At 39.4% G+C, this 25712-nt stretch overlaps 1 protein-coding gene across 12 annotated transcripts in view; it reads right to left on the bottom strand.

Moving 5' to 3' along the window:
• Positions 1–24351, bottom strand: part of BTBD10 (BTB domain containing 10) — a 75274-nt gene extending 50923 nt beyond the window's left edge. For 2 of the 12 annotated variants that reach the window (XM_086339959.1, XM_086339967.1), the window contains exons 1-2: positions 24194–24351; positions 2602–2680 (exon numbers count right to left, since the gene is read on the bottom strand). Coding sequence is in view for 4 of the 12 variants with exons in the window: in XM_086339967.1 (XP_086196093.1) it covers positions 2602–2642 (41 nt within the window). In the remaining 8 variants the exon portion in view is untranslated. Of the gene's footprint in view, positions 1–2601; positions 2681–20497; positions 21744–24193 lie in introns of those variants that run through there. The other 10 variants (XM_086339958.1, XM_086339966.1, XM_086339962.1 and 7 more) reach the window with 8 other exon arrangements.
• Between the last annotated feature and the right edge of the window lie 1361 nt (positions 24352–25712).

Genomic DNA, 25712 nt, shown 5'->3' with positions numbered 1-25712 from the left:
AGGTTTCCAGACACCCATTCCTGTATGCTTTGTATATACTTTTCTAAGTTGGATTTGACAGAGGAAGTGAGGAGGGAGTTATCCATAAAAGACAAAGGGATGAGAGGTAGTGGGATGGATGCCCACATTCTCCATCAAACAAAGGCAAAGGGAATCCAGAATTGGGGAAATACCGTACCTCACTGAATTGTATAGGTTATTCCAGTACAATTTCACCAAAATTGCCAAAGATAAACTCATGAAAAGTGTTAAGTCTATCGCTGCTGCTGCTGCTGCTGCTGCGTCACTTCAGTTGTGTCCGACTCTGTGTGACCCCAGAGACGGCAGCCCACCAGGCTCCCCCGTCCCTGGGATTCTCCAGGCGAGAACACTGGAGTGGGTTGCCATTTCCTTCTCCAATGCATGAAAATGAAAAGTCTATCTCAGAGCTAAATTAACTATTTTGCTATGTTTTAATTTTCTTCTGCATAGTTACCTAGTACTTTCTTTCTAAAACAATTGAAAAAACCTAATAATACATGAACATATTAATATAATAAATATGTAAATAAAAAGCTCAAACAGTGAAATAAAAATAGTAAAGGGGGAAGGAAGAAAATTATACAACAGCTAATTCAAATTCCTCAGCAAATGACACACAATTTGCTTAATACTTCTGGAAAAGAAAATGTTTCCTGAAAGATTGCTGAATGATTAAAAATCAGTCATATATTATATGAATATAAAAACCACAAAATTGTTATGAAAACAAAAAAGACTCATTTGATTTTTTAATCAGAAAAATTAAAATGTATTCATTAAATAAACTTTTTTAAACTTCAATTTGGTATTACAGTTAGGTATCTGTACTGAAAAGATGAAGCAAAAGAGAAATGTAAAAAAGAACAAATCAGATAAAAGAGAAATTCAGATAGGAAACAATGGCCACAGATCAAAAGAGACCCAAAAAGTAGAAAAGAATAGTAGGGAAAACTGATAAAGGGGGGAAAGAAAGATGTAGAGGCTTAGCACGATCTGTAGAATGAGATTTAGAGTTTTTTCTCCTTACTGGATGGATAGGTTTTCCCGGAAGCTATCTCAGCTATTAGCATTTCCTTCAAGGGGCACATTAGCTTCTAACCCTTAACTATCTAAGACACACCCTTCTGGAAACCCACAGAAGGCCACTGAGTAAAGTAATAATAAGCCTGGATGTCTCTGGGGGGCCAGTGGTTAAGACTCCATGCTCCCAGTGCAGGGGAAAACTAAGATCCTACACCCCACATGGCAGAGCAAACAAACAAACAAAAAGAATAATCCTAAGCAGCTAGTCGAGGCTATGGTTTTTCCTGTGGTCATGTATGGATGTGAGAGTTGGACTGTAAAGAAGGCTGAGTGCCAAAGAATTGATGCTTTTGAACTGTGGTGTTGGAGAAGACTCTTGAGAGTCCCTTGGACTGCAAGGAGATCCAACCAGTCCATTCTGAAGGAGATCAGCCCTGGGATTTCTTTGGAAGGAATGATGCTGAAGCTGAAACTCCAGTACTTTGGTCACCTCATGCGAAGAGTTGACTCATTGGAAAAGACCCTGATGCTGGGAGGGATTGGGGGCAGGAGGAAAAGGGGACGACAGAGGATGAGATGGCTGGATGGCATCACCGACTCGATGGACGTGAGTCTGAGTGAACTCCGGGAGTTGGTGATGGACAAGGAGGCCTGGTGTGCTGCGAATCATGGGGTCACAAAGAGGAGGACACGACTGAGCGACTGAACTGAAGCCATGGGAGACACTGATTAAAAAATACAACCCCAAGGAATGAATAAGGTAAATTTTGACTCATATTTTCCACTATTTTATAGTGGGTAGCACGTATCTAGTAGCAAGAAAATATCAGTATGTATTCCTAATCAAGCCTACTGAAATTAACAACATGTATATTGCAGCCAGCCACAAGAAAGTAAAGAATGTTCAGATGAAGACTACTGAAAAAGTCAATTGAAAAATCATATTTACATTTCATTTGTTAATAAAACTTGAGTATTAGCATGTGAAGGATTTCACCCCCACTTCTCATTCCCAATAGTAAGGGTACAAACATATAAATGAAGATGGAAAAAAATATACCTGTGTTTGCCTACACATGTTAGCATATTTTTAAATACTACATATTTAACTAGAAATAGATAAAAAAGCAAATGACATATTAATATTTTCAAATGCTAATCTTTCATATTTTAACCAATCTCTGTGCCATACTCAGTGAAGTTATATTTATCTTATTTCATTTATTCATTCATGCACTTACTGAACACCTAATATGCTAAGAAATTTACAGATGCTAAAGCAAGTTGGATATTGTTGTTGTTGTTTTCTTTTTTTTAATTTTATTTACTTTTGGCTCAGTAGTTGTGGTGCACAGGCCCATCTGCTTCGCCACATATGGGATCTTCCCAGACCAGGGACTGAACCCAAGGTCCCTGCATTGGCAGGAACACTCCCAACCACTGGACCACCAGGGAAGTCCTTTGGACGTTGTTCTTGTGCTCAAAAAGTTCACTGTAGTATGGGAAAAAAATACTCCACTAACAGCTCTATACCACTTACTCCTGTATCTCTCCTACCTGAGTAGTCTTGTGCCATCACCCCAATTCTTCAACCTCATTAAATCTTGGATGTTCTTTGGGATTCCATCTTCATCTGCTAGGTCCAGGAAGACAGCAGACAAAGAAATAAGAATCAAACCCTTGAAAACACCATGTTTTACACACAACATATACTGAATCAAAAATCCGGAAGTCATCCTTGACCTCTCCTTTCCTACCATCAAATCTAACTTTAAATTCTTCTTTTGACTCCTTCTTTCTCTTATGAATCATAAGGCTGTTGCCTTCATTTAAATCTTTAACATCTATCAATAAACCTCTTAGTTGACTTCTTTATCTCATTCAATTCCACATTTGCTCTGCTGTAATCACAATTATCTTTCTAAAAACTTTAAATGGCTCTTTATTTCCTGATCTAAATTCTTTACCATAAAAAGTTCTTTAAAATCTAACATTTGCATCCCCAATGTCTACTTCATATTAGGCAAAATAAAGATCTTGTTGGGATCTTGTAATCATCAAAAAATAATTACTAGGTTATTGGAAACAAATAGACAAAACAAATAGACAAAATGTAACAATTCGTTACTATTTTTAGGTATGACAGAAATAATGTAAACTCTAAATAATCTAGAAATAAACTGTACAGAGGATGGATCAACTGGGCCTATTGGTGAAGACATGCATTCAGGACACTGCCAAAAGTCAATTGTGGAAAAAAGTGATTCAATTGCTTCTCCTCTTGGATACTACTATCTTTAAAAAAAAAGGTTGTGGAGGGAACCAGAATCTTTACAACTACAGTATCATAAGTACTCCCTGGACACCACTTCCAGGCATTACTTGATGGCAATGACCCAGAGAAGAGTTTTTAAAAAAAAAATCATGATAGTATATGGATACAATTTATTCTGTCCTTACTATTATCAATGTGCTAGGAAGTTTATATACTTTCTCCTATTTAAAGCTCAAAACAACCCAATATACTACCCTGTTTCATAGGTGAGGAAACGTTAGGGCTAAGATGTGAATCCCAGCCTAACTGAAAGCCCATGTTCTTTCCAACATAATAAGCGAAGTACACAGAAGTTCGTATATTTGCTCCTTATTGCTAACAGATGTAGCTTTTTAACGGCAGCCATCTTGTGGCTTTTCCCAAACTACTGAGATCTCACTCTAAATAGGGCACTACACAAGAGCTTTTCTGTTAAGTGAAATTGTTTTTATCTCTCAAATTTTGCAAACAAAGTAATTCAAGTGAGGTGTTTATTGGAGAGGAAGACCTTATAGAGAAAGAAACCAGTGAAGAGAACAAATCACACCATGATACCAGGGGCAGTTACCAAGGACTGTCTTCTGCTGCACAGAAAGCCAAATATCCAGAGGTATTAGTGGGAAAGACTGACCAAAAGGCAGTCAAGAAGGCACCTGAGCTAGTAAAATGTCCTAAGGTAACCTTTCCTATGGTGGAAAAGATCAAAAGGAGTGATACCCCACAGGGCAAATGAGTCATTTGAGATTGGTAGACTGAAAGAGCAAACACCTAAACACTGACATATTCAGAGGGGTCTGGAAGTAGGAACAATTTCGGAAGGGCCAGAAACTTGAGGGATCATTTGATGAGATTCCCTCTTATAGGCATAAAAGAGAGACTGTACCATCTTAAAGGCACAAAATACATAATATAGATGTAACTGTGAAAGAAAAAGAACAGGTGGAAAAACTTTTAAAAGAAAAGGAAACAGAGGGATGAAAAGGAACTTCCTGCAAACACAGCTGAGAGAAATGATCATGTAAGTCTCCTGCAAATAATTATTTAAACCTGGATAAAATTTTAATTGTTTTAAAGCATTTTTTGGAAAGTGTCCCAAAATACACAGTAGAAAAAGAAGAGTTTACTCATGAAAAACTCCAACTAGAAGGGAACAGAATCATGAGATCAACTTTTAGTTTTTATATTGAGGGCCCTTCCTATTTGCCAACAGATAAGGTGAAAGGGAAAGGGAAGTCGCTCAGTCGTGTCCAACTCTTCGTGACCCCATGGACTGCAGCCTACCAGGCTCCTCCGTCCATGGGATTTTCCAGGCAAGAGTACTGGAGTGGGGTGCCATCACCTTCTCCAATAAGGTGAAGGCAGTCACAAAGCTCAAAGTGGTAGACAAAATAGTTCAGGGCTCGAAGTGCAGCTAGAAATTTAAGGTAGACTTACCAGGAATGGAAGAACCACAAGAGCATAAAAATCTGAGCATAAACTCTGCTCAGTTAAATTACACATGAATGGGAGGGTGGGGAGGAGACCCCAGGTAGTCTCTACGGTAGACCATAGAAGAATTGAAAGCTGCATGGCTTAAGATCTATATAAGTTTGATGCTTTTTAACCAAATGCATTCCCCAACCATACACAGCCCAAGCAGCAGGAAAGCTGAAGCCCTTACTGGCTTGGAGGTGTCAGAGGACAGAGATTACTACTGGCAGACAAAATAGGTATTAGGAGGAAATCCCCAGAAGTAGGGAACCACAGGGCAGGTGAGCTCCAAAATTTGACTATGAACTCTGCCCAAATTTTTGGCTGACCACCAAATTACACAGGTACAGAGAACCCTACCTTACCCTACTCCCCAGGAGACCAAACTGAAAAAACAAGTAGTTGAAAGAAAAGAACTGAGCACAGGTATCAGCTGCCTCACACAATGTGAGCTTCCCCAACGGTTCATCCGTAAAGAGTCTGCCTGCAGTGCAGGAGACATGGGTTCAGTCCCTGGGTTAGGAAGATCCCCTGGAGAAGGAAATGGAAACCCACACTCCAGTATTCTTGCCTGGAGAATCCAATGGACAGAGGAGCCTGGTGGGCTACAGTCCATGGGGTCACAAACAGTCAGGACACGACTGAGCCACTAACACTTTCCCTTTCACACTGCGTAGGAAACTAAGTTTGCAGATTGAGTCCAGGCAAGTTAATGGTCCGCTAGAACCAAAAAGCCCAACAATTTTCACAAAACACCAAAAATTTCAACCCAAAATTATGAGATTCAAAGAAACAAGACAGTAAAAAGGCAGTCAATAGAAACTGACTCCAAGTGTGTCTGAGGCAGGAGATAGTTGGGCCCCAGAGTAGGCATTTACAACTGACCTCTTGTTTACATTTCTAAGGGCAAGAGAAAGAAGGGCTTCAGGCTGGACACATACAACTAGCCTCCTGTTTACATTTTCTGAGACAGGAGACAGGTGGGCTCCAAGTTAGGCATTTATAATCAGCCTCCTGTTTGCCCTCCGAAATGAAAGCAACAACAGAAACAGGGTAAATAGCCAGGCTTTGTCTCCTGTGGATGACGCAAGATAACAATCATGGCAGGAATACAGAGGGCCTAAACCTTGTTTGAGTAAAGGATCAAAATGCCATATACTTCTGGAACACTCTTGGGTAAGGGAGACACTGCACATGCAGAAAGGCTCCTTGGGGGTCAAAAAGCGGGGAGGGGGCACCACCCCATAAAATCCATAATATGTGATGCTAAGACTGTCCCATAGGCCTTTGGGCTAAAATTCATTTGGAAAAAAGTTGCACGCGCGCATTGGGGAGGGTCCTAGGGCAAAGGCAGGTGTGAAAAAAGAAACCAGATAATTGGCCAAAGGCAAAGACCCAGAAGAACTGCCCTATATAAATGATGTAACCTCCTCTGTACTGCACTCATTAGGAAAGCCGTGCACACTTTTTCTTTCCGGATGTGTCTCTCTGCCTTGTTTCTATCTTAACAGTTTCTGTGTGCTCTGCCATTTGTTGTTATGCTGTGTTTCTAATAATAAACTTTGTACCTGCAATTATGGTTTTGGCCTCTGTGAGAAATGTATTTTTCACTGGGAGCAAGAGCCAGGGAAAAATAGTTTCTAGCCTCTAGCCCTTGCGGGTGTGGTGGCTAGGACTCCTGGTTTTTATCCAGGCTACCCAGGTTCAATTTCTGGCCAGGAAATTAAGATCTTACTTCATGCCACTGCTCACTGATGCCTCTCCAAGATCAGGTCTAGATGTAGGATTTAGCAAATAAAGAGTTTTCAAAGCATATATTATAAATAAATTTAAACAATTTAAGGAAAGTATATTCAAAGTACAGAATAAGAAAATGGCCTTGAGTGGCAGAAAGGTAAGCTTAATAGAGAAGTGAAAACAAAAAAGAAAAAAAAAAAATTCAGCTCTAGCTGAAAAGAACTAAAATGAAAAAATCTAATAGATGGACACAACAGCAGATGGAACTACAAAAAATTCAGGTAACCTGAAAACAGAGCATCAGAAGTCATTCCACCCACAGAATAGAAAGATTAAAGAAAAACAGCTCTGCAAACACAGATGAGACAGCATCTAATGATATAGCACAGAAGTAACTGGAGTCTCTACTAAGATACTCAACAAAATGGAATCTCAAAAGCACTATGGTAAGTGAAAAAAGCAAGACTTACAGCTTCTATACCATATGATTTCATTTATATAACACAGAAAGACAAAACTGTAGGGATTACAGATAAAACAGCCCGAGGTTAGAGTTGAGGGAACTACAGAGGGATAGCACAAAGTAATTCTGGGGGTGATGGAACTATTCTGTATCTGAATTGTGGTGGTGGCAGTTACACAATTGTATGCCTTTGTCAAAACTCCTAAGAACTGCACACCAGAATTTTATTGTATGTAAATTTAAAAAGAAAAAAACAGCAGGAGAGATGTTTAACTAATGCAAGTATCAAATATATTAGCATGACATAATTAAGCTGCTTTCTGATCAAAACCCCCACATCATACTGCCTCTCTTACCATCCTCCCACTGCCATGGAAGACACATACAAATTTTCGATCATAAACACTGGTGAGAATTTTTCTACTTGTGCCACAATAATAAATGACTTACAGAAAAGGTTTTAGAATCAGATAAAACTAAGTTATATGACTTGGTACCAGCTTCTTAACCTCTAAGACCTCAACTTCTTTAAATGTGAAATGATGAAAATACAATTCTCATTACCATCATTTTATCTATTACTAACGTAACTGCCAATCAAATTATTATAAAGAATAAATGAGACAGGACACCTTATATAGTAACACAGTCCTGGGTACCTTGCTGAATTTCTCTTGTAGACTACCTATTACAAATTTTGCATAATATTTCATTAGTTCATTCATGACTTTCTATTTGCCTTTTGAGATCACTGGAAACGAGAATTCCCAGACAGCTGCTAAGCATTTATTGAGCATCTGTAATGTGCTAGATGATTGGAATAAAAAGAGGAATATGATATCATAGTTGGTAACAGTTTAGGAGCTAAATCAAAACCTTACATTGTTCCTATAGTAACTATGATGTAAAACAAATATTTCACTCTTAGCTTAAAAAAGCACATTGCAATCTCTGGAAGAATAGACCAATTACCCTAGTTTCTAACCTCTGTGAAAACTCCTTCAGTTATTTTTAATCAGAATATTCTTGCTGTATCCAAGAAGCTTAAAGTTTTTTAATTTTTTCTCTCAATGAGATGTAACAGCCTCCTTGCTACATAACAAATTATCACAAATCCAGTGGCTTACAACACCATCTTAGCTTCTGTGGATTAGGAATCCAGTATAGTTTAGCGGGGTCTCCTACAAGGCTACAACCCAAGGTGTCAACTATAACTAAATTTTCATTAGGAGGTTCAACGGGGGAATGATCCACTTCCAAGGTTACTGAGATTGTAACAAATTGATTTCCTTATGGCATGAAGATTCAAAGCCAGTGATGCAGAGATAGGAAGTCTGCTAGTAAAATGGAGTCTTATGTAACAATTAGGGAAGTAACTTTACATTCAGTTCAGTCTCTCAGTCACCTCCAACTTTTTGCAAACCCAGGGACTGCAGCACACCAGGCTTCCCTGTCCATCACCAACTCCCAGAGCTTACTCAAACTCATGTCCATTGAGTCAGTGATTAGATTACCTTTAGCATATTCTTTTGGTTCAGTTCAGTTCAGTTCAGCCACTCAGTCATGTATGACTCTCTGCGACCCCATGAGCCGCAGCACACCAGGCCTCCCTGTCTATGACCAACTCCCAGAGTTCACCCAAACTCACGTCCATTGAGTCGGTGATGCCATCCAGCCATCTCATCCTCTGTCATCCCCTTCTCCTCCTGCCCCCAATCCCTCCCAGCATCAGAGTCTTTTCCAATGAGTCAAACTCTTCGCATGAGGTGGCCAAAGTACTGGAGTTTCAGCTTTAGCATCATTCCTTCCAGAGAACACCCAGGACTGATCTCCTTTAGAATGAATGGACTGGTTGGGTCTCCTTGCAGTCCAAGGGACTCTCAAGAGTCTTCTCCAACAGCACAGTTCAAATTCATCAATTCTTCGGCGCTCAGCTTTCTTCACAGTCCAACTCTCACATCCATACATGACCACAGGAAAAACCATAGCCTTGACTAGACGGACCTTTGTTGGCAAAGTAATGTCTCTGGTTTTTAATATATTGTCTAGGTTGGTCATAACTTTCCTTCCAAGGAGTAAGCATCTTTTAATTTCATGGCTGCAATCACCATCTGCAGTGATTTTGGAGCCCCCAAAAATAGTCTGACACTGTTTCCACTGTTTCCCCATCTATTCTGCTCTCTCTTTAGGGAAGGGGATTATACAAAGGCACAAACACCAGGAGACAGGGCTCATGGAACTACCTTAGGGTCTGTCACCATATTGTCCAACACATTCTACCTTAATATAACACTAAAAGTGTGCTCAGCCCTTGTTCTAATTACACATGTGTGTGTGCAAAGTTGTGTCCAACTCTTCGTGACTTCCAGGGAATTTTCCAGGCAAGAATACTGGAGTGGCTTGCCAATGCCCATGCCAAGGGATGTTCCAAACCCAGGGATTGAACCCATGTCTCTGGAGCCTCCTGCATTGGCAAGCAGATTCTTTACCACTGAGCCACCTGGGAAGCCCTCTAATTATACATACCTACCACTTTTGGCTGTGACAAATAGTGCTGTGAGGTCAAGGAGATAAAAGAAATGTATGTGCTTTGTCTGTACGTGTGTTAGTATAGTGCTAACTATAATACTTTTCAGTCCTGAATATTCATTGGAAGGACTAATGCTGAAGCTGAAGCTCCAATACTCTGGCTACCTGATGCAAAGAACTGACTCACTGGAAAAGACCATGATGCTGGGACTGATTGAAGGCAGGAGGAGAAGGTGACAACAGAGGATGAGATGGTTGGATGGCATCACCAACGTGATGGACATGAGTTTGAGCAAGCTCCAGGAGTGGGTGATGGACAGGGAGGCCTGGCGTGCTGCAGTCCATGGGGTCACAAAGAGTTGGACACAACTGAGCAACTGAACTGACTGAACTATAATATCACTATACTAACACAAAACACATTTTTTTATCTCCTTGACTTCACAGCATTATTTATCATAACAAAAACCTAGAATTGATCTAAATGTCCATCAGAAATGAACTAGTTAAAAATCTGCACAATATCATGAAGCCAGTAAAAATGAGATAGGTACTGATAAGAAAAATACTCCAAGATATAATGGTATACTAAAAGGCACAGAACAGTGCTTCCCTGGTGGCTCAATGGTAAAGAATCCATCTGCAGTTATAAAGGACACGGGTTCAATCCGTGGACCCCATGGTCCAGGAAGATTCCACATGCCACGGGACAACTAAGCCAGTGCACCACGACTATTGAGCCTGTACTCTATAGAGTCCATGAGCCATAATTACTGAGCTCAAGTGTCCTAGAGCCCATGTTCTGCAACAAGAGAAACCACTGGAATAAGAAGTCCATGCAGCACAACTAGAGAAAGCCCACGTGCAACAATGAAGACCCAACGTAGTCATAAATAAAATAAATCTTTAAAAAAGTCCTTTTAAAAATAAACAAAAAGCATGGTACAGCTACATATTGTGTACTCCAATACAGCCTTAAAATACGTATACAAACACTCACTCATGTTTTTATATTTTTTAAATGTCTAGCAGTATCACATAAAACTTATGATCAGTTGCCTCTGAGGAAAGGAGAAGTGAGACTTAGTGACTCGCATGGTAGAGATCTGTCTGCAATGCAGGAGACCCAGGTTTAATCCCTGGGTCGGGATCTTCCCTGGAAAAGGAAATGGCTACCCATTCCAGTATTCCTGGAGAATTCCATGGACAGAGGGGCCTGACAGGCTACGCTTCATGGGGTCACAAAGAGTCAGACACGACTGAGCAACTAACACTTTGCTTTTCATTGTACTTCTTAACACTATTTGACAATACCACACATTGTTTTCAAAACTGGGGAAGGGGGGATTAAGTATTTGGAGATGGCTTTGTTACAGAAATTTTCTTGTTTAATTTTACTGTTTCCTTATAATTCTGTTTTTGTTTCTGACTGCTTAAAAATGGTTGATACATATTGCAGGGGAGGAAAAATCTTTTTCCCCTACCCTTCCTAAGTTTTCTGGGAGCCCTGTAACAAGACAAATTAACAAGAGAAAAGCATACAAATTTATTTAATATAAGTTTTACTGGGTTGGCCAGAAGGTTCATCTGTTTTTTTTCTGTACGATCTTACAAAAAACCCAAACAAACTTTTTGGCCAACCCAATACTTGACACTGAAGCCTTCATAAGGAAATGAACACCTGGAGAAACAATTAAACCTGAGTGTTCTCATGTCAAGTTTAATGAAAAGCAGAAAATCGTGGAAAGATACAACAGGACAAAGAGGATGAGCTGAGTACAGTGAACTTACTAGTATTAGCTGTTGTTCAGATTTCTATGTTCCTTCACCTTTGGAGCTAAAGATGCTCCTTTCCTCTGGGCATAGGCAAGAAACTTCTCATAAGGACTTTATAACCTGCTTTAGAGGCAGGTCGGAAAGCTCCTCCAGCATATGCTGTTCTAATTCCTTCTGCTTAAAATATTCCACATATAAAGGTTCCATACTTTGGGGTAGTATGTTCTAAACCCCATCATTATGCATTGGTAGAATATATTTCTGCCACGTCTTCCCTTAAACTGTAAGACTCCTTGAAGGCAAGAACAAAGTATGACTCATATTTGTGTTCCCACAGCTTAGTACATGTTGTATGTAAGCTTTTACAAAATATTTTAATGAATAAAATTGAGATAAAAGGAAACTAAAGGGCTTTTCATTTAACACAATCCACTACTATGAAGATTTACAGGAGTCTTTAACTTAGTTTGGGCTTCCCTGAGAGCTCAGTTGGTAAATAATCCGCCTGCAATGCAGGAGACCCCGGTCTGATTCCTGGGTCGGGAAGATCTGCTGGGGAAGGAATAGGCTACAATATTCTTGGGCTCTGGAGAAGGAAATGACAACCCACTCTAGTATCCTTGCCTGGAAAATCTCATGGACTGAGGACGGAGGAGCCTGGTGGGCTGCAGTCCATTGGGTCACAAAGAGTCGGGCACAACTGAGTGACTAACACTTACTTACTTATTCTTGGGCTTCCCTTGTGGCTCAGCTGGTAAAGAATCCGCCTGCAATGCGGGAGACCTGGGTTCAATCCCTGGGTTGGGAAGATCCCCTGGAGAAGGGGAAGGCTACCCACTCCAGTATTCTGGCCTGGAGAATTCCATGGACTGTATGGAATTCCATGGGGTCGCAAAGAGTCAGACATGACTGAGTGACTTTCACTTTAACTTAGTTTAACTTAGTTGCTTATCTTTGAAAAGAATTGTATTGTACAATCATACCCACCAATCATGCAAATCATACCCACCACTCTTGCCAATTTTACCCTCAAATGAGCAAAAACTATCTGATGCCAATACTCACTTTTAGGAACTATACACTAAGAAAGTGGTGTTAGAGGACGGAACATAACAAACATTCCTGTAAACATTTTTAAAGATATTATTAAATGACCCCTAATATTCCCCAAATGATTCCTCAAAGCTGCCTGTCTAAATCTTACAGAAGCACTTTCAATTGTCAAGACTTGCATTCTTTTTTAATTTGATACAATTAAAATAAAGCAAGTAAATAAAACTGAGAATTTTATTTGGGTACTTTTACACTAGATTATATCTGACTAAATTTTATGTAAATAGTTTCAGGACATCAAATTCAATTGACTTATGTTTTCATTCAAAATCTATTCATTGAGTACTCAGTATCTTTCCTGGCATTTGCTAACCGCTAGGGATACCCTAACAAACAGATTTAATAAAATTGCATGAATTTTCCATTAAAAGTAGGGTACTTTGTCTATTTGAAAGACTTCTTTATCAAATCCACCAAAATGTAAGACTTCCAAAGTCAGCTCATATTCACTCCTTGAACTTCCAGAGGGGACCTGCAGATTAAAATCTCTGAGTTAATTGATTTTATCACTTTTATAGAATTTCTATTGAAATTTTGCTAATTTCTTGTTTAAGACATTAACACTTCAAGAACCATTTATTATCCCATCTTTAACAGCTCAATCAATGGTTGAAAAATCTTTCTCTTATTAACATTATAATGAACTAGATGCTGTTTACAGTGCTAAATTCTTAAAACTCACTGAAAGGCATATATGATTTTTTTAAATTTTCTAAAAAAAGTATCAATGTTTTATTTTCTATGTGTATGTCCCTATTTTTCCTTTTCTTCTATGACTAAATAGCATTGCCTTCAAAACCAGAAACATCTCAGTTGAAGCAAATCCCCTTGACATAAAATTTAATATAGGCAAATCTCCAATAAGCTGATGAAGTGCCTAAATCAAAAGAGATTATATTCAACTCCTTAAGAACCCTTTAAACAAAGGCAGACTCCAGCAATGTTCTATTTTTTCCTCCATGATCCTTTAAACAAAGTCAAACTTTTAAACAAGGTCTTCTTTTTCCCCTCTGAGAAGTTTTAAAAATAAGTTACATGATATTTTTCATATAACTTTTACTATGCTGTTGCATTTTGACCCATTCATTATCCCATTACCTTCCATTCCTTTCAGATGTTTGCTTATTTAACTGCCCTCAATTGAACAAGACAGAAAAGGCCTTAAGCATGATTCAAGCTCTCGACTGCAGTGTTGCCCAACAGAACTTTGTGTGATAATGAAAATGTTCTGTCTGCACTGTCCAAAAAGTAGCCACTAGCCACATGTGGCTATAAAACACTTGAAATGTACAACCAATGAAATTAACTTTTAATTTTCATTTTAATTCATTTAAATTTGAATAGCAATATGTGGCTGAGCTAAGAACCAAAGAATTGATGCTTTTGAACTGTGGTGTTGGAGAAGACTCTTGAGAGTCCCTTGGACTGCAAGGAGATCCAACCAGTCAATCCTAAAGGAAATCAGTCCTGAATATTCATTGGAAGGACTGATGCTGAAGCTGAAACTCCAATACTTTGGCCACCTGGTGCAAAGAACTGACTCACTGGAAGACTGATGCTGGGAAAGACTGAAGGCAGGAGGAGAAGGGGAAGACAGAGGATGAGATGGTTGGATGGCATCACCAACTCAATGGACATGAGTTTGAATAAGCTCCAGGAGTTTGTGATGGACAGGGAAGCCTGGCGTGCTGCAGTCCATGGGGTCACAAACAGTTGGACACGAATGAGCAACTGAACTAAACTAATGTGGCTGTAACTACCATCTATGCTAGAATAATAAGCAATGACCAGTAAGTACCAGAATGGGTTCCTGAATAATATGATCAGTTATGCACCTGAAATACTTCCTTAGGTATCTGAGCTTTAAAATTTACTTTTAATGTAGTCAACAGAGACGATTTTTAAAATGTCATGCCATTTTTCTCTATAGTATATTCTCTTTACCCTTTTCTCTACTCTTCCATCTGGCATTCACATTACAGAAAATAGAGGAGATGGCCAAGATGATGGAGTAAGAAGACCTTGAACTCATCTCCATCCACAGACACATCAAAACTACTATTTACAGAGAACTATCTAAAGGAACAACTTGAAGATTAGATTGCTGCAGGAAACTTGCTGCAGAAAAGATTTTCCTCAGCTAAAGACATAAAGGAACCACATGAGAAAGGTAGGAAGGGTGGAAACACTGTATTGTCAGGACCCTCATCACTTGCTTAGCAACCCACAAATAGGAAAAATATCACAACTGGTCATCCCCAAGGAAAAGGGTTCAAGCCCCACATCAGGCTTCCCAGTCCATGGGGTCGTGCACCAGGAAACAAGTCCCCAGAATGTCTAGCTTTGAAAACAGGAAAGCTTATGTTTGGGAGCCTGAGAGGCGGGGAGGGGGCGTTAGGAAACTGAGATTCTGCTCTTCAAGGGAGCACACAAAATCTCAACATGCTCCAAGTCCCAAGCAGAGGCAACAGTGTGAAAGGAACTTGGACAAGACCCATTTGCTGATCTTAGTGAGCCTCCCAGAGAGACAGGAGGCAAATGGGACACTCCTTGGGGGAGAAAATGATGGCAACAGCCATTTGGGGGAGCTTGTCCTACCATGCTAATGCTAGTATGGGCAATCTCCATTCTGGAATGTTCCCTCTAGTCTATTAGTGCCAGGGACCCAATACAACCCTCCAATGAGCCAGCAGCAGCCCTGTGCCCACTAGGCCCTGCAAAGAGCCATACAAGAAGCCTATTCTGCCCTCCAGGAAGCTTGCAGTCACCACATAAGGCACAGCTAACTGGACAGAGGACAGTACTGCCTAGGAGCACACTCACAGTACTCAGCCCCAGAACAATATAACGGTTCACGCAACTCACATAAAAGGCACCTTTAGAGCACACAGCTCTGGTAACCAGAGTGGAGTGTGCTGCTGGACCCCAAAGGACATCTCCTACATGAGGCCACTTCAAGATAAGGAAACATAAATAACCCACCTAAGATATTGAAAGAAATACAAAGATTTGGCCAAATAAGGAGATAGAGGACCGTATTCCAAATGAATGAATGAGACATAATCTGAGAAAAATAACTAAATGAAGAAACATAATCTACCTGCAAAAAAAGTTCGAGGCAGTGATCATAAAGATACTCAACAAACTCAGAAGAATGAATAAACACGGTGAGAAGTTTAACAGCTAGAAATACAAAGAACAACAAAGGATATGGAATAAGTGAAATAAAAAATACAGTGAAACCAATCAGCAATATGGAAGACAGAGTACTATAAATCACCTGAGCTGAACAGAAAAAAGAATGGAAAATTTTCAAATGAGGATATAGTTTAAGAAACCTCTGGGACAACATCAAGCATACTAACATTATAGGGGTCCCAGAAGGAGAAGACAGAGTGAGAAAGCGGGCAGAGAACTTACTTGAAGACATCATAGCTGAAAACTTCCCTAACTCAGGAAAAGAAAAAAACATTCAGGTTCAGGAAGCATGGAACGTCCACTCCAGGTAAGAACACTGGAGTGGGTTGCCATTTCCTTCTCCATGGGATCTTCCTAACCCAAAGATCAAACGCAGGTCTCCCACATTGCAGGCAGAGTTTTTATGGTCTGAACCACCAGGAAGAGCACAGGAGCATATATATGGGTCTTTTTTTTTTTTTAATCACACCAAAACAAATTATAATTAAAATGGCAAAAGTTAAAGATAAGAGAATCTTAAAAGCAGTGAAAGAAAAGCTAACTAGTCACACACAAGGAACTCCCGAAAGACCATCAGCTGACTTTTCTGAAGAAGCTGCAGACCAGAGGGGAGTGGCATGACATATTCAAAGTGAAGAAAGAAAAAAACCTACAACCAAGAATACTCTACCCAACAAGGTTATTGTTCAGATTTGAAGGGGAAACAGACTTTCAGCAAAACCTAAAAGAGGTCAGCATCACTCACTAAATCAGCTTTACAAGAATGTTGAAAGAATTTCTATAAGTAGAAAAGAAAGGTCCACTGCTAGAAATATGAAAATTATGAAAGAAAAAAACAACTTGTAAAGGTAAACATACAGTAAAGGTAATAGATCAACCATTATAACCCACTCCAGTACTCTTGCCTGGAAAATCCCATGGACGGAGGAGCCTGGTAGGCTGCAGTCCATGGAGTCACTAAGAGTCAGACATGACTGAGTGACTTCACTTTCACTTTTCACTTTCATGCACTGGAGAAGGAAATGGCAACCCACTCTGGTGTTCCTGCCTGGAGAATCCCAGGGACAGAGGAGCCTGGTAGGCTGCCGTCTCTGGGGTCGCACAGAGTCAGACACAACTGAAGTGACTTAGCAGCAGCAACCATTATAAAGTAGCAGGAAGGCTAAAGACAAAGGCAATAAAATAATTCGTGGCCACAATAAATACAAAGAGATTTTAAATATGATGTCAAAAATAATAAGTATGTATGGATAAAAATGTAGAGTGGTTAGAATTTGTTCAAAATTAAGAGATCTATCAATTTAAAACAACCATATATGTGTGTATACATATATTTATTAACCTCATCATAACCACAAATCAAAACTCTGTAATAGATACATACACAAAAAAAGAGAAAGAAATTCAAGTATAACACTAAAGACAGTCATCATATCACAAGGGAAGATAACAAAAGAACTACAAATAACTACAAAAGCAATCAGCAAATAATTTAAATGGCAAAGTATAAACCTATCAATAATTAATGTAAATGGACTAAATGCTCCAATGAAAAGAGAGTGGCTGAATAGATTAAAAAGAAAAAAAGACCCATATATATGCTCCTATGCTCTTTCCTGGTGGCTCAGACTGTAAAGAGTCTGCCTGCAATGCAGGAGACCTGGGTTAGATCCCTGAATCAGAAAGATCCCATGAAGAAGGAAATAGCAACCCATTCCAGTACTCTTACCTGGAGAATCCCCATGGATGGAGGAGCCTGGCAGGCTACAGGTCCATGGGGTCGCAAAGATTCAGACACAACTGAGAGACTAACACTTTCACTTTATAAGCTCACATAAGAAAGTCACTTCAGATTTAAAGATATACACAAAATGAAATGAGGGGGTAGGAAAAGGTATTCCATGTAAGTGGAAATGAAAAGAAAGCTGGTATACCAATACTTATATCAGACAAAACAGACTTTAGAACAAAGACTGTGACAAAAGAAGGCCATTACATAATGATAAAGGAATCAATCCAATAAGAAGATATAAACAATTATAAATATACATGCATTCAACGTAGGAGCACCTAAATATATAAGACATATTAACAATCATAAAGGGAGAAACTGATAGTAATACAGTAACCGCAGCAAACTTTAAAACCCAACTTATGTCAATGGAGAGATCATCCAGATGGAAAATCAGTAACGAAACACTGGCCTTATATAATACATTAGAGCAGATGATTTAATAGATATATACAGAACACTTCACCCAAAACCAGCAGAATATACACATCCTTTTCAGTGCAAATCAGTAGATCAAAAGTTCAGCCACAGAAGTGAAGTGAAGTGAAGTGAAGTGAAGTGACTCAGTCATGTCCGACTCTTTGCAATCCCATGGACTGTAGCCTACCAGGCTCCTCTGTCCATGGAATTCTCCAGGCAAGAATACTGGAGTGGGTTGCCATTTCCTTCTCCAGGGGATCTTCCCAACCCAGGGATTGAACCCAGGTCTCCTGCATTGCAGGCAGACGCTTTGCCGTCTGAGCTACCAGTGAAGCCCTTCAGCCACAGAACAATTCTCAATAAATTTAAGAATACTGAAATTACAAGTATCTTTTCTTAGTAAAAGTATATATATATATATCTTTTCTGAAAATAGCATGAGACTAGAAATGAACTACAAGGAAAAAAGCTATAAAAGACAAAAATGTGAAGGATTAAAAAAATGCTACTAAACAATCAATGGTTTATTGGAGAAATCAGAGATGAAATAAAAAAATACCTGAAAACAAATGAAAATGGAAATACAACAATCCAAATCTAATGGGGCACATCAAAAGCAGTTCTCTCCCTATGAGGGAAGTTTACAGTGATACAGGCCTACCTCAGGAAACAAGGAAAATCTAAAACAACCTAACCTTGTACTGAAAGGAACTAGAAAAAGAAAAAACAAACCCAAAATTAGTAGAAGGAAAGAAATAATAAAGATTAGAGCAGAAGTAAATGAAAAAGACTTAAAAAAATAATAAAGACCAATAAAATTAGTAATTCTTTGAAAAGATAAACAAAATTAATAAACCTTTAATCAGACTCATCAAGAAAAAATGAGAGCCCAAATAAATAAAATCAGAAATGAAAGGAAATAAAATAGAAACGACACCACAGAAACACAAAGGATCCTATTACTAAGAACAAATATATTCCAATAAAATGGACAACCTAGAAGAAATGGATAAATTCCTAGAAACATGCAATCTTCAAAAACTGAATCAGGAAGAAGTAAAAAAATCTGAGTAGACCAATTACCAATAATAAAATTGAATCAATTAAAAAAAAAATTCCCAACAAACTAAAGTCCAGGACCAGATTTTACAGGTAGATTTTAGACTTTACAGAATTTACAGATAGATTCTTCAAAACATTTAAAGAAGAGCTAACACTCATCCTTCTTAAACTACTACAAAATATTGAAGAGACAGGAATGCCTCAACTCATTCTACAAGGCCTGCCATTACCTTGATACCAAAACCAGACAGATACCACAAAAAGAGAAAATTACAGGCCAATATCACTGATGAACACAGATTCAAAATCTTCAACAAAACACGAGCAAACCAAATTCAACAATACATAAAAAGGATCACACACTGTTATCAAGAGGGATTTATCCCAGGTATGCAAGGATTTTTCAGAATCTGCAAATCAAAGTGATACACCACATTGGCAAGCTGAAGAATAAATAAGGCCACATATTACAAAACCACAACCAACACCATACTCAACAGTGAAAATCTGAAAGCATTTCCTCTAAAATCAGAAATAAGACAAGGATGCCCACTCTTGCACTTTTATTCAACATAGTGTTGGGCAGTCCTAGCCCTAGTAACCAGACAAAAAAAAGAAATAAAAGAAATCCAAATTAGAAAGGAAGAAGTAAAACTGTCCCAGTTTACAGATGATATGATACTAAGTACAGAAAATCCTAAACACACTACTAAAACCCACTAAACAAATAATCTCAGTAAAGTTACATTGTTGGTAGGAATGTAAACTGGTGCAACCACTATGGACAACAGTATAGAAGCTTCTCAAAAAATTAAAAACAGAACTGCTATATTATCCCTACAAATGAGACAGCTAGATGTAAATGTAAATTTCCCCGATGTCTTAAGATTACCAGAAGGTATGTTATTTTCTGAGCATAAACACAGTATAAAGTGTTAACAAGTTATATTCCCTTTACTATTTACACAGCACTTTTACATAATTTATTTCATTATTAAACTCCTGACAATTATGTTCAACCTCCATTTTTCATGTGAGCCAACAAAGTCTCAGAGTAATTAAGTAACTTTTATGTCATAGACCTAACAGTTAGCTTTAAACACAGATCTAAATGATCCCAAATAAGGTATTCCAAGTAGAAAAGTATGATTACAATGTTAAATGAGCTTAGAAAAGTGTTATTAATAGTTTCTAATCAAGTATTTCAGTTAGTGATTTCACTATGACAGACTATCACCCTCAACCAAGTATCAAAAATGTTAATTTCAGTTCATGACCAAAAGTACTAATACTAATTCATTTCAACTACAAAAAAATAAAAACAAGTACCATGTAATCAGATATCTTACATTTTTTAAACAGAAATATATAATTAAACTATTAGGATAAATAAAGATGCTTTCTTTTATTGGCATACTTTTAGCATTTTACAAATCTTCAAAAATCTGTGACATAAGGTCACATATTCCACATAAAATCTTTCCCCTTTAATGTCAAGTTTCTATTATTTCTACATGGAACATTTACTAACTTCTTAATCCTCTCCCAAAGAGCATCTCTTTGAATTCTGATTGCTTACCTTCCATAGCTGAGCTCTAGATTTCTGCTTCCTTAACAAGCCAAGACTCAGTTTATGACAAAGTAAACAAGAGCAAGCCATAGTAGGGAAACACAACATTAGCTTAAGCCCTAATAAACATTCTATCCAAGAGGAGAAAACATTTCAAAGTAGTTCTTCCTCCATTAATGAGCATCTTTCTCCCTTATTGTAGGTTCATAACCAACAAAAAACAAACAAAAAAGAGAGTCAAAGATAAAAATACAGCTGAAATGAGTGGCTAAAAAAGCGTCCTATTACTTCATTGTAAATTAAACTTAGAACTGTAGATGTTTCGTTTCCTTCTCCCTCATAGGGTCCAGCCTGCTCAGATGCATCTACCATACAGAGGAGTAGAGAATGTTATGTCCTAAGAATTGAAGGCTCTAAAAATAGAACCAGAAGGCACTGAGCAAAAGCATATTCAGTTGCTTCACAGGCCTCATCTAATCTTCCCTTGGGAAGGCATCTCAGTCAAGGAATTGAAAGACAGGAGAAAAATACTTCCAAGAGAGAACTTCCTTACTTTACAAGTCATGTAGATACACGGGGAGAGGAAAATGATGGTTCCTCCTTCAACAAACATAATCTCCAAAAATACGTAACAGGTTCTTCAGGATGTTTTTTAAACTCTCAAAGAGGAAGACCTCATAGAAAACATACCATCTTCTCCTGTTTCACTTCCCACACCAGAGAGAGGCAGGGATTGGGTGAAGAGGTATTAGACTAACTTGACCTAAAAAGACTGGGCTAAAGAAAGAAAACTAAGTCTGCCAATTCCCAAAGTAGACCTGATTGAAAACCAATATTCTATGCAGTCTTTGCGTAAGTTATGATAAATAACTCTGTCTTGTAAAAGGCAGAGCTCTTTGTAAAGCTGCACAGAAGATAAAGTAGTACTTAACCATTTCATCTTCCTTTTAAAAACTTTCCCTCACCTAGCCTTTCTCAACCTTACTCCCTCGGAAGACCTTCACCTTGCCCTCTATATTTCTAAGGCTCACTTCTTTCTTAGAACTGACCTCTAAACTCCCATTCCCCACAGTCCAACTAAGTATGAATCAGATTATGTGATTAAAGTATTTCCCTCTAGTGGGTAAATGTGGTTTAATCCACAGGGTTCAATTCCACAAATATCATTAAGCTCTACTACATACAAGGCACCACGTGTTTAATCAAAGTACCTATTCTTCTGACAAGAAAACTAGTTAAATCAATCCTGTAATGGACAGTGTAAAAGAAAAGCACGTGAGTGCCTGCTTCACCTCACACTCTTCTCTTCCCATTTCTTCACATCTTAATGCCCCTTCTCCCTACCCCATCCTCCAGGAATCAATATTGCTTCCAATAAAAGTCAGTGACTGGGAAGACAACAAGTGATGGTAGAAACAATAAACATTCAAAACTACAGATGAGTAGAGGGTCTCCTAGATTTTATGTATTAATCACAAGTACAATAAAAAGCTTCTCAATGTATCAATTCAAGAAACCTACAAATCAGCTTTGCTCAGAACTCTGAGTTATTAAACCATATATAGGGAGAGTTTTTCCCTTGTCTTATTTCCATACAAGGAAATATCTTTTTAAATATTTAAAAATTTAAATTATTTAAAATATTACTAAGCATCAGTTCAATTTGCCCAACCACATTTAAAGGCTATTAAACTTAACTGCTTTCAGTTAGAACTGGTATTTTCCCAAGTACTCCTAGTTTTGAAGCTGCAAACTAATTGGCATACTTGCTTTAAAATCTTTTTTAGTTGTACAATTATTAATTTTTACTTAGAGCTCCAAACCTACAGAGGAGGATACAATAACTGACAGGTTTGGTTTGGTTGAGCCACATGAAGTTATTTTTAACTGTTTCAAGTAGTTGTCAATATTTTTAAAAGTCAGGAGAATGGCAAGCAAAAGTCTAGATTTCCTGTGTTCTCTTGAGAAGGTTGAAGACTGGGGCCAAATTACTGCACTAATCAAGTGAACCTGAGAACTGGATATTCCTCTTTACATGAGGCATAAACTCTCTAGTGTATTTCACTCATTTTTATTTTCTAGTATCTGAAGCATGTAAGTTTGCTGAAAGGTGCATATTTTCCAGATCACTTCAACAAGTCATCTAATGTATAAAGCCACAAAGCAGGACATATTGGTTTGCAACTTCACAGTTAATAATAAAATAACTTTTTACAAGACTTAGAAGAAAGGTTGAGGAAGAAAAAAATTCAGACTGGTGGAATGGTAACATACAGAATGTAAAAAGCCCACCTGAAAGTTTTTCTAGGAGAAAAAAAAAAAGGTAAAAATTCAAAAACATTTTCTAGGAGAAAAAAAAAAAAAAGGTAAAAATTCAAAAACATTCCAAAAAATTCAAAAAAAACTGAAAGCTTTCCTAATTGAACCTATGTTACTCCAGTTCCTTGTCACACTCCAAGCTTCAGAACCTCCCTTCCCACTTTCTCTTTATGTATAACAATAGCAGTTAGCCCATAAACTCTGAGAAATGTCAGAGAAATTTATGAAAACACATATACATCTTCAAAAACAATTCTCCTCACACACTTTTTAATAGTCTTTATCCACCATCAAATCCTCTCCCGAGTTATTTCTACGGCTTTCTGCTTCGTATTCTAATGACTATAGTCCTCACTTTCAAAGCCTGGGCTTCAGTCCTAGATGGGTTTTCCAGTATAGAAACTTTTTTGGCCCTTACAGTGGCACTCCTTATTACATCTCTTATTCTAATTTCTACATCTACTTCATTCAAAATTTATCTATAACCTCCTCTCTAAAAAGTCTTGATTAAATTTGTGTAAGGGGGGTGGGGATACCAGTTGTACAAAGAAAATCAATATACTGTTAGTTTTCTCTGATATTAATTTAAATAAAAAGCATGAAGATTCTTAAAGAGTAAAAAAAAAGTTTAAATAAACTGTATATGTTAAATGCATAATGTGACAAGAGACTGATGTTCTAGCATGTCTGGACGAGTGACTTCTCATCACGGGCACAAAGTACTAACGAGAAAAATTAGCAGGAAATCTGTGCGGCCCAATGATGGTCACACTGTCCCCACACTAACAAGTTACTACGTGATGTCTACCTTCCTGCACACCATTCAAGAGGATAAAGGACTTGTATCTGAAGAAGAAAAAAATAAGCAGCTTTTCTGTGAGAATTTTGGGAAAACAAAGCTTTACCGCACGTCATATCGTTACAGCATAAAACCACGCAACACCTTATTGGGGTCTCATTCCTCTTCACCCAAAGCGAGACTGGGGCCAACTTAGCCCCTATTGTGATGCGCCCTCCTCAGGATGTCGCGGCGTAAACCCAGAATGACAGAAAAGGGGCGGGGCACAGGGTTCCCCTGCCCTGGGAAAGAGGGTTGAGGGTATCGCCTTCATCTCTGGGGAAAGGCCTCAGAACTTCCAACCCCAAAACAGCACCCCTGAAACCCAAGTCCCTTCGCTGCCTCTCCGAACTGGGAGCCAGCGGCCGGAGCCCAGAACCCCACCCATGGTCCCCCAGCAGGATCTGGGACGCCCAGACCACCGCCACAGCAGTTGAGCTCTCAAGCCCAGATTCGTCCTCCGCCCCCTTCCTCCTTCGCCCCCACCAAGCCCAGGCTCCGGCGCCGCCCCTACTGAGTTCCCCAACTGAGTCCAGTCACCCTCGAACCTGTAGTCCCCTTTGAGTGTCCAGGCACAGGCCAGGGCCAGCGACACCTCCGCTTCCTCCCCAACCAGATCCCTCCAGAGAGGTGTCTGTGGCTGCGGCCGCTCGAGCGGCTGCGGCTACTAAAGCCGCCCCAGCAGGTTACAGGCCGGCTCCAGGCTGCTTCTCGCGAGATCCCTCAGATCGAATAGGCGAGATTAGCTGAGTCGTCGCGAGAATGGAGCCTCACCGCCCAGTAGTTGGGCGGGGCGCAGAGGGTGCCCGCGGTTGAGGGAGTGGCAGCCTGGGGTGGGTGGGCGCTCAGCCTGGGGGCTGGTGCAACAAAATGGGAAGCGCTTGTGTCCACAGACGTCAGCTCAAAATCTACTGCGATCCTCGAGCCTGAGTGGCTGCGAGCTGTCACCTCCAAATCTTTTAATACCACATTTTCCCTTGATTTCTTGTTACCGTTAGAAAAAAGCGGACATCCCAGAGTTGGAGAAATACCTAAGGACTCTGAGTTTACTCAAGGAAAGCGTTTTCCTCAACGGGGTGAACTCCGAACGCCTTTGCCGGCTCAGCTGGCGGTTATTAACCGGTCTGAGTTCAGGAAAAGGGGTTTTCGTCAGAGCCATTCTCTATTTCCTACCGTCCGCAGCTGTTTGTTTTTAAACACTGGGTAAGCGGGAATCCGTGTACCAGTTGGAACTTGTGCAGCTGGGCCTCTGTGGAACATCGATAGCAACGTGGATGGGATATTGCTCCTTGCGGCAGAAGGTTGCCAGTCATAGGGTTTCTGTCACTCATCTTTACTGTCTGTCACATGCTGGACTACACAAATGGAAAAAATGAAACGTCTCCGATCTCAAAGCTCAAGCCCTGGGAGCGAGACCCACCCTGAAACAGATAATCCTGTTAAACTGTGGTAAAGGCCAAGTTATAAGCTGTGAGAGGAAGGAACCGACTTGGCCTGCCATGTTGAGGAAATCTCCACCAGGGAATGACATTTGAGCGGAATCTTGAAGGATGGGTAAGAGTTCCCCAGTTCTGAGAAGAGTGGGAGGAGCATTCGTTCCCCAGAGGAAGCGAAGAGGGAGAGGACCGGGTTTGAGTAATTTGCTATGAAAACAGATTTTGCGGAAAGAACTTTGTTGAAAACCTGTTAATCACTGTTTAGTTGGGAAGAGAAAACTCCGTGACTCCTACATGTGATAACAAAAATGTTTTTTCAAACGAGTGTTCATGGAGATGAGCAGTTGACCTGTACAGTAGAGGATAGTGCACATCCTTGTCCACATCTCCGGCCACCTACATATGAGAGACCTAAGGGAAACAGGTTATTGTCATAGTTGTCTTAGGCTCCCAGTCGTGTCCCACTCTTTGGACCCCATGAACTGTATAGCCCTCCAGGCTCCTCTGTCCATGGAATTCTCCAGGAAAGAAAACTGGAGTGGGTAGCCATTCCCTACTCCAAGGGATCTTCCCAACCCAGGGATGGAACCCTGGTCTCCTGCATTGCAGGCAGATTCTTTACCATCTGAGC

Source organism: Bos grunniens, chromosome 15 (assembly GCF_055505025.1).
Source record: "Bos grunniens cultivar Pamir isolate PY7600 chromosome 15, Bosgru_T2T1.0, whole genome shotgun sequence".
NCBI classification, from domain to species: Eukaryota; Metazoa; Chordata; class Mammalia; order Artiodactyla; family Bovidae; genus Bos; species Bos grunniens.
This window is presented reverse-complemented; position numbering and strand designations above follow the sequence as displayed.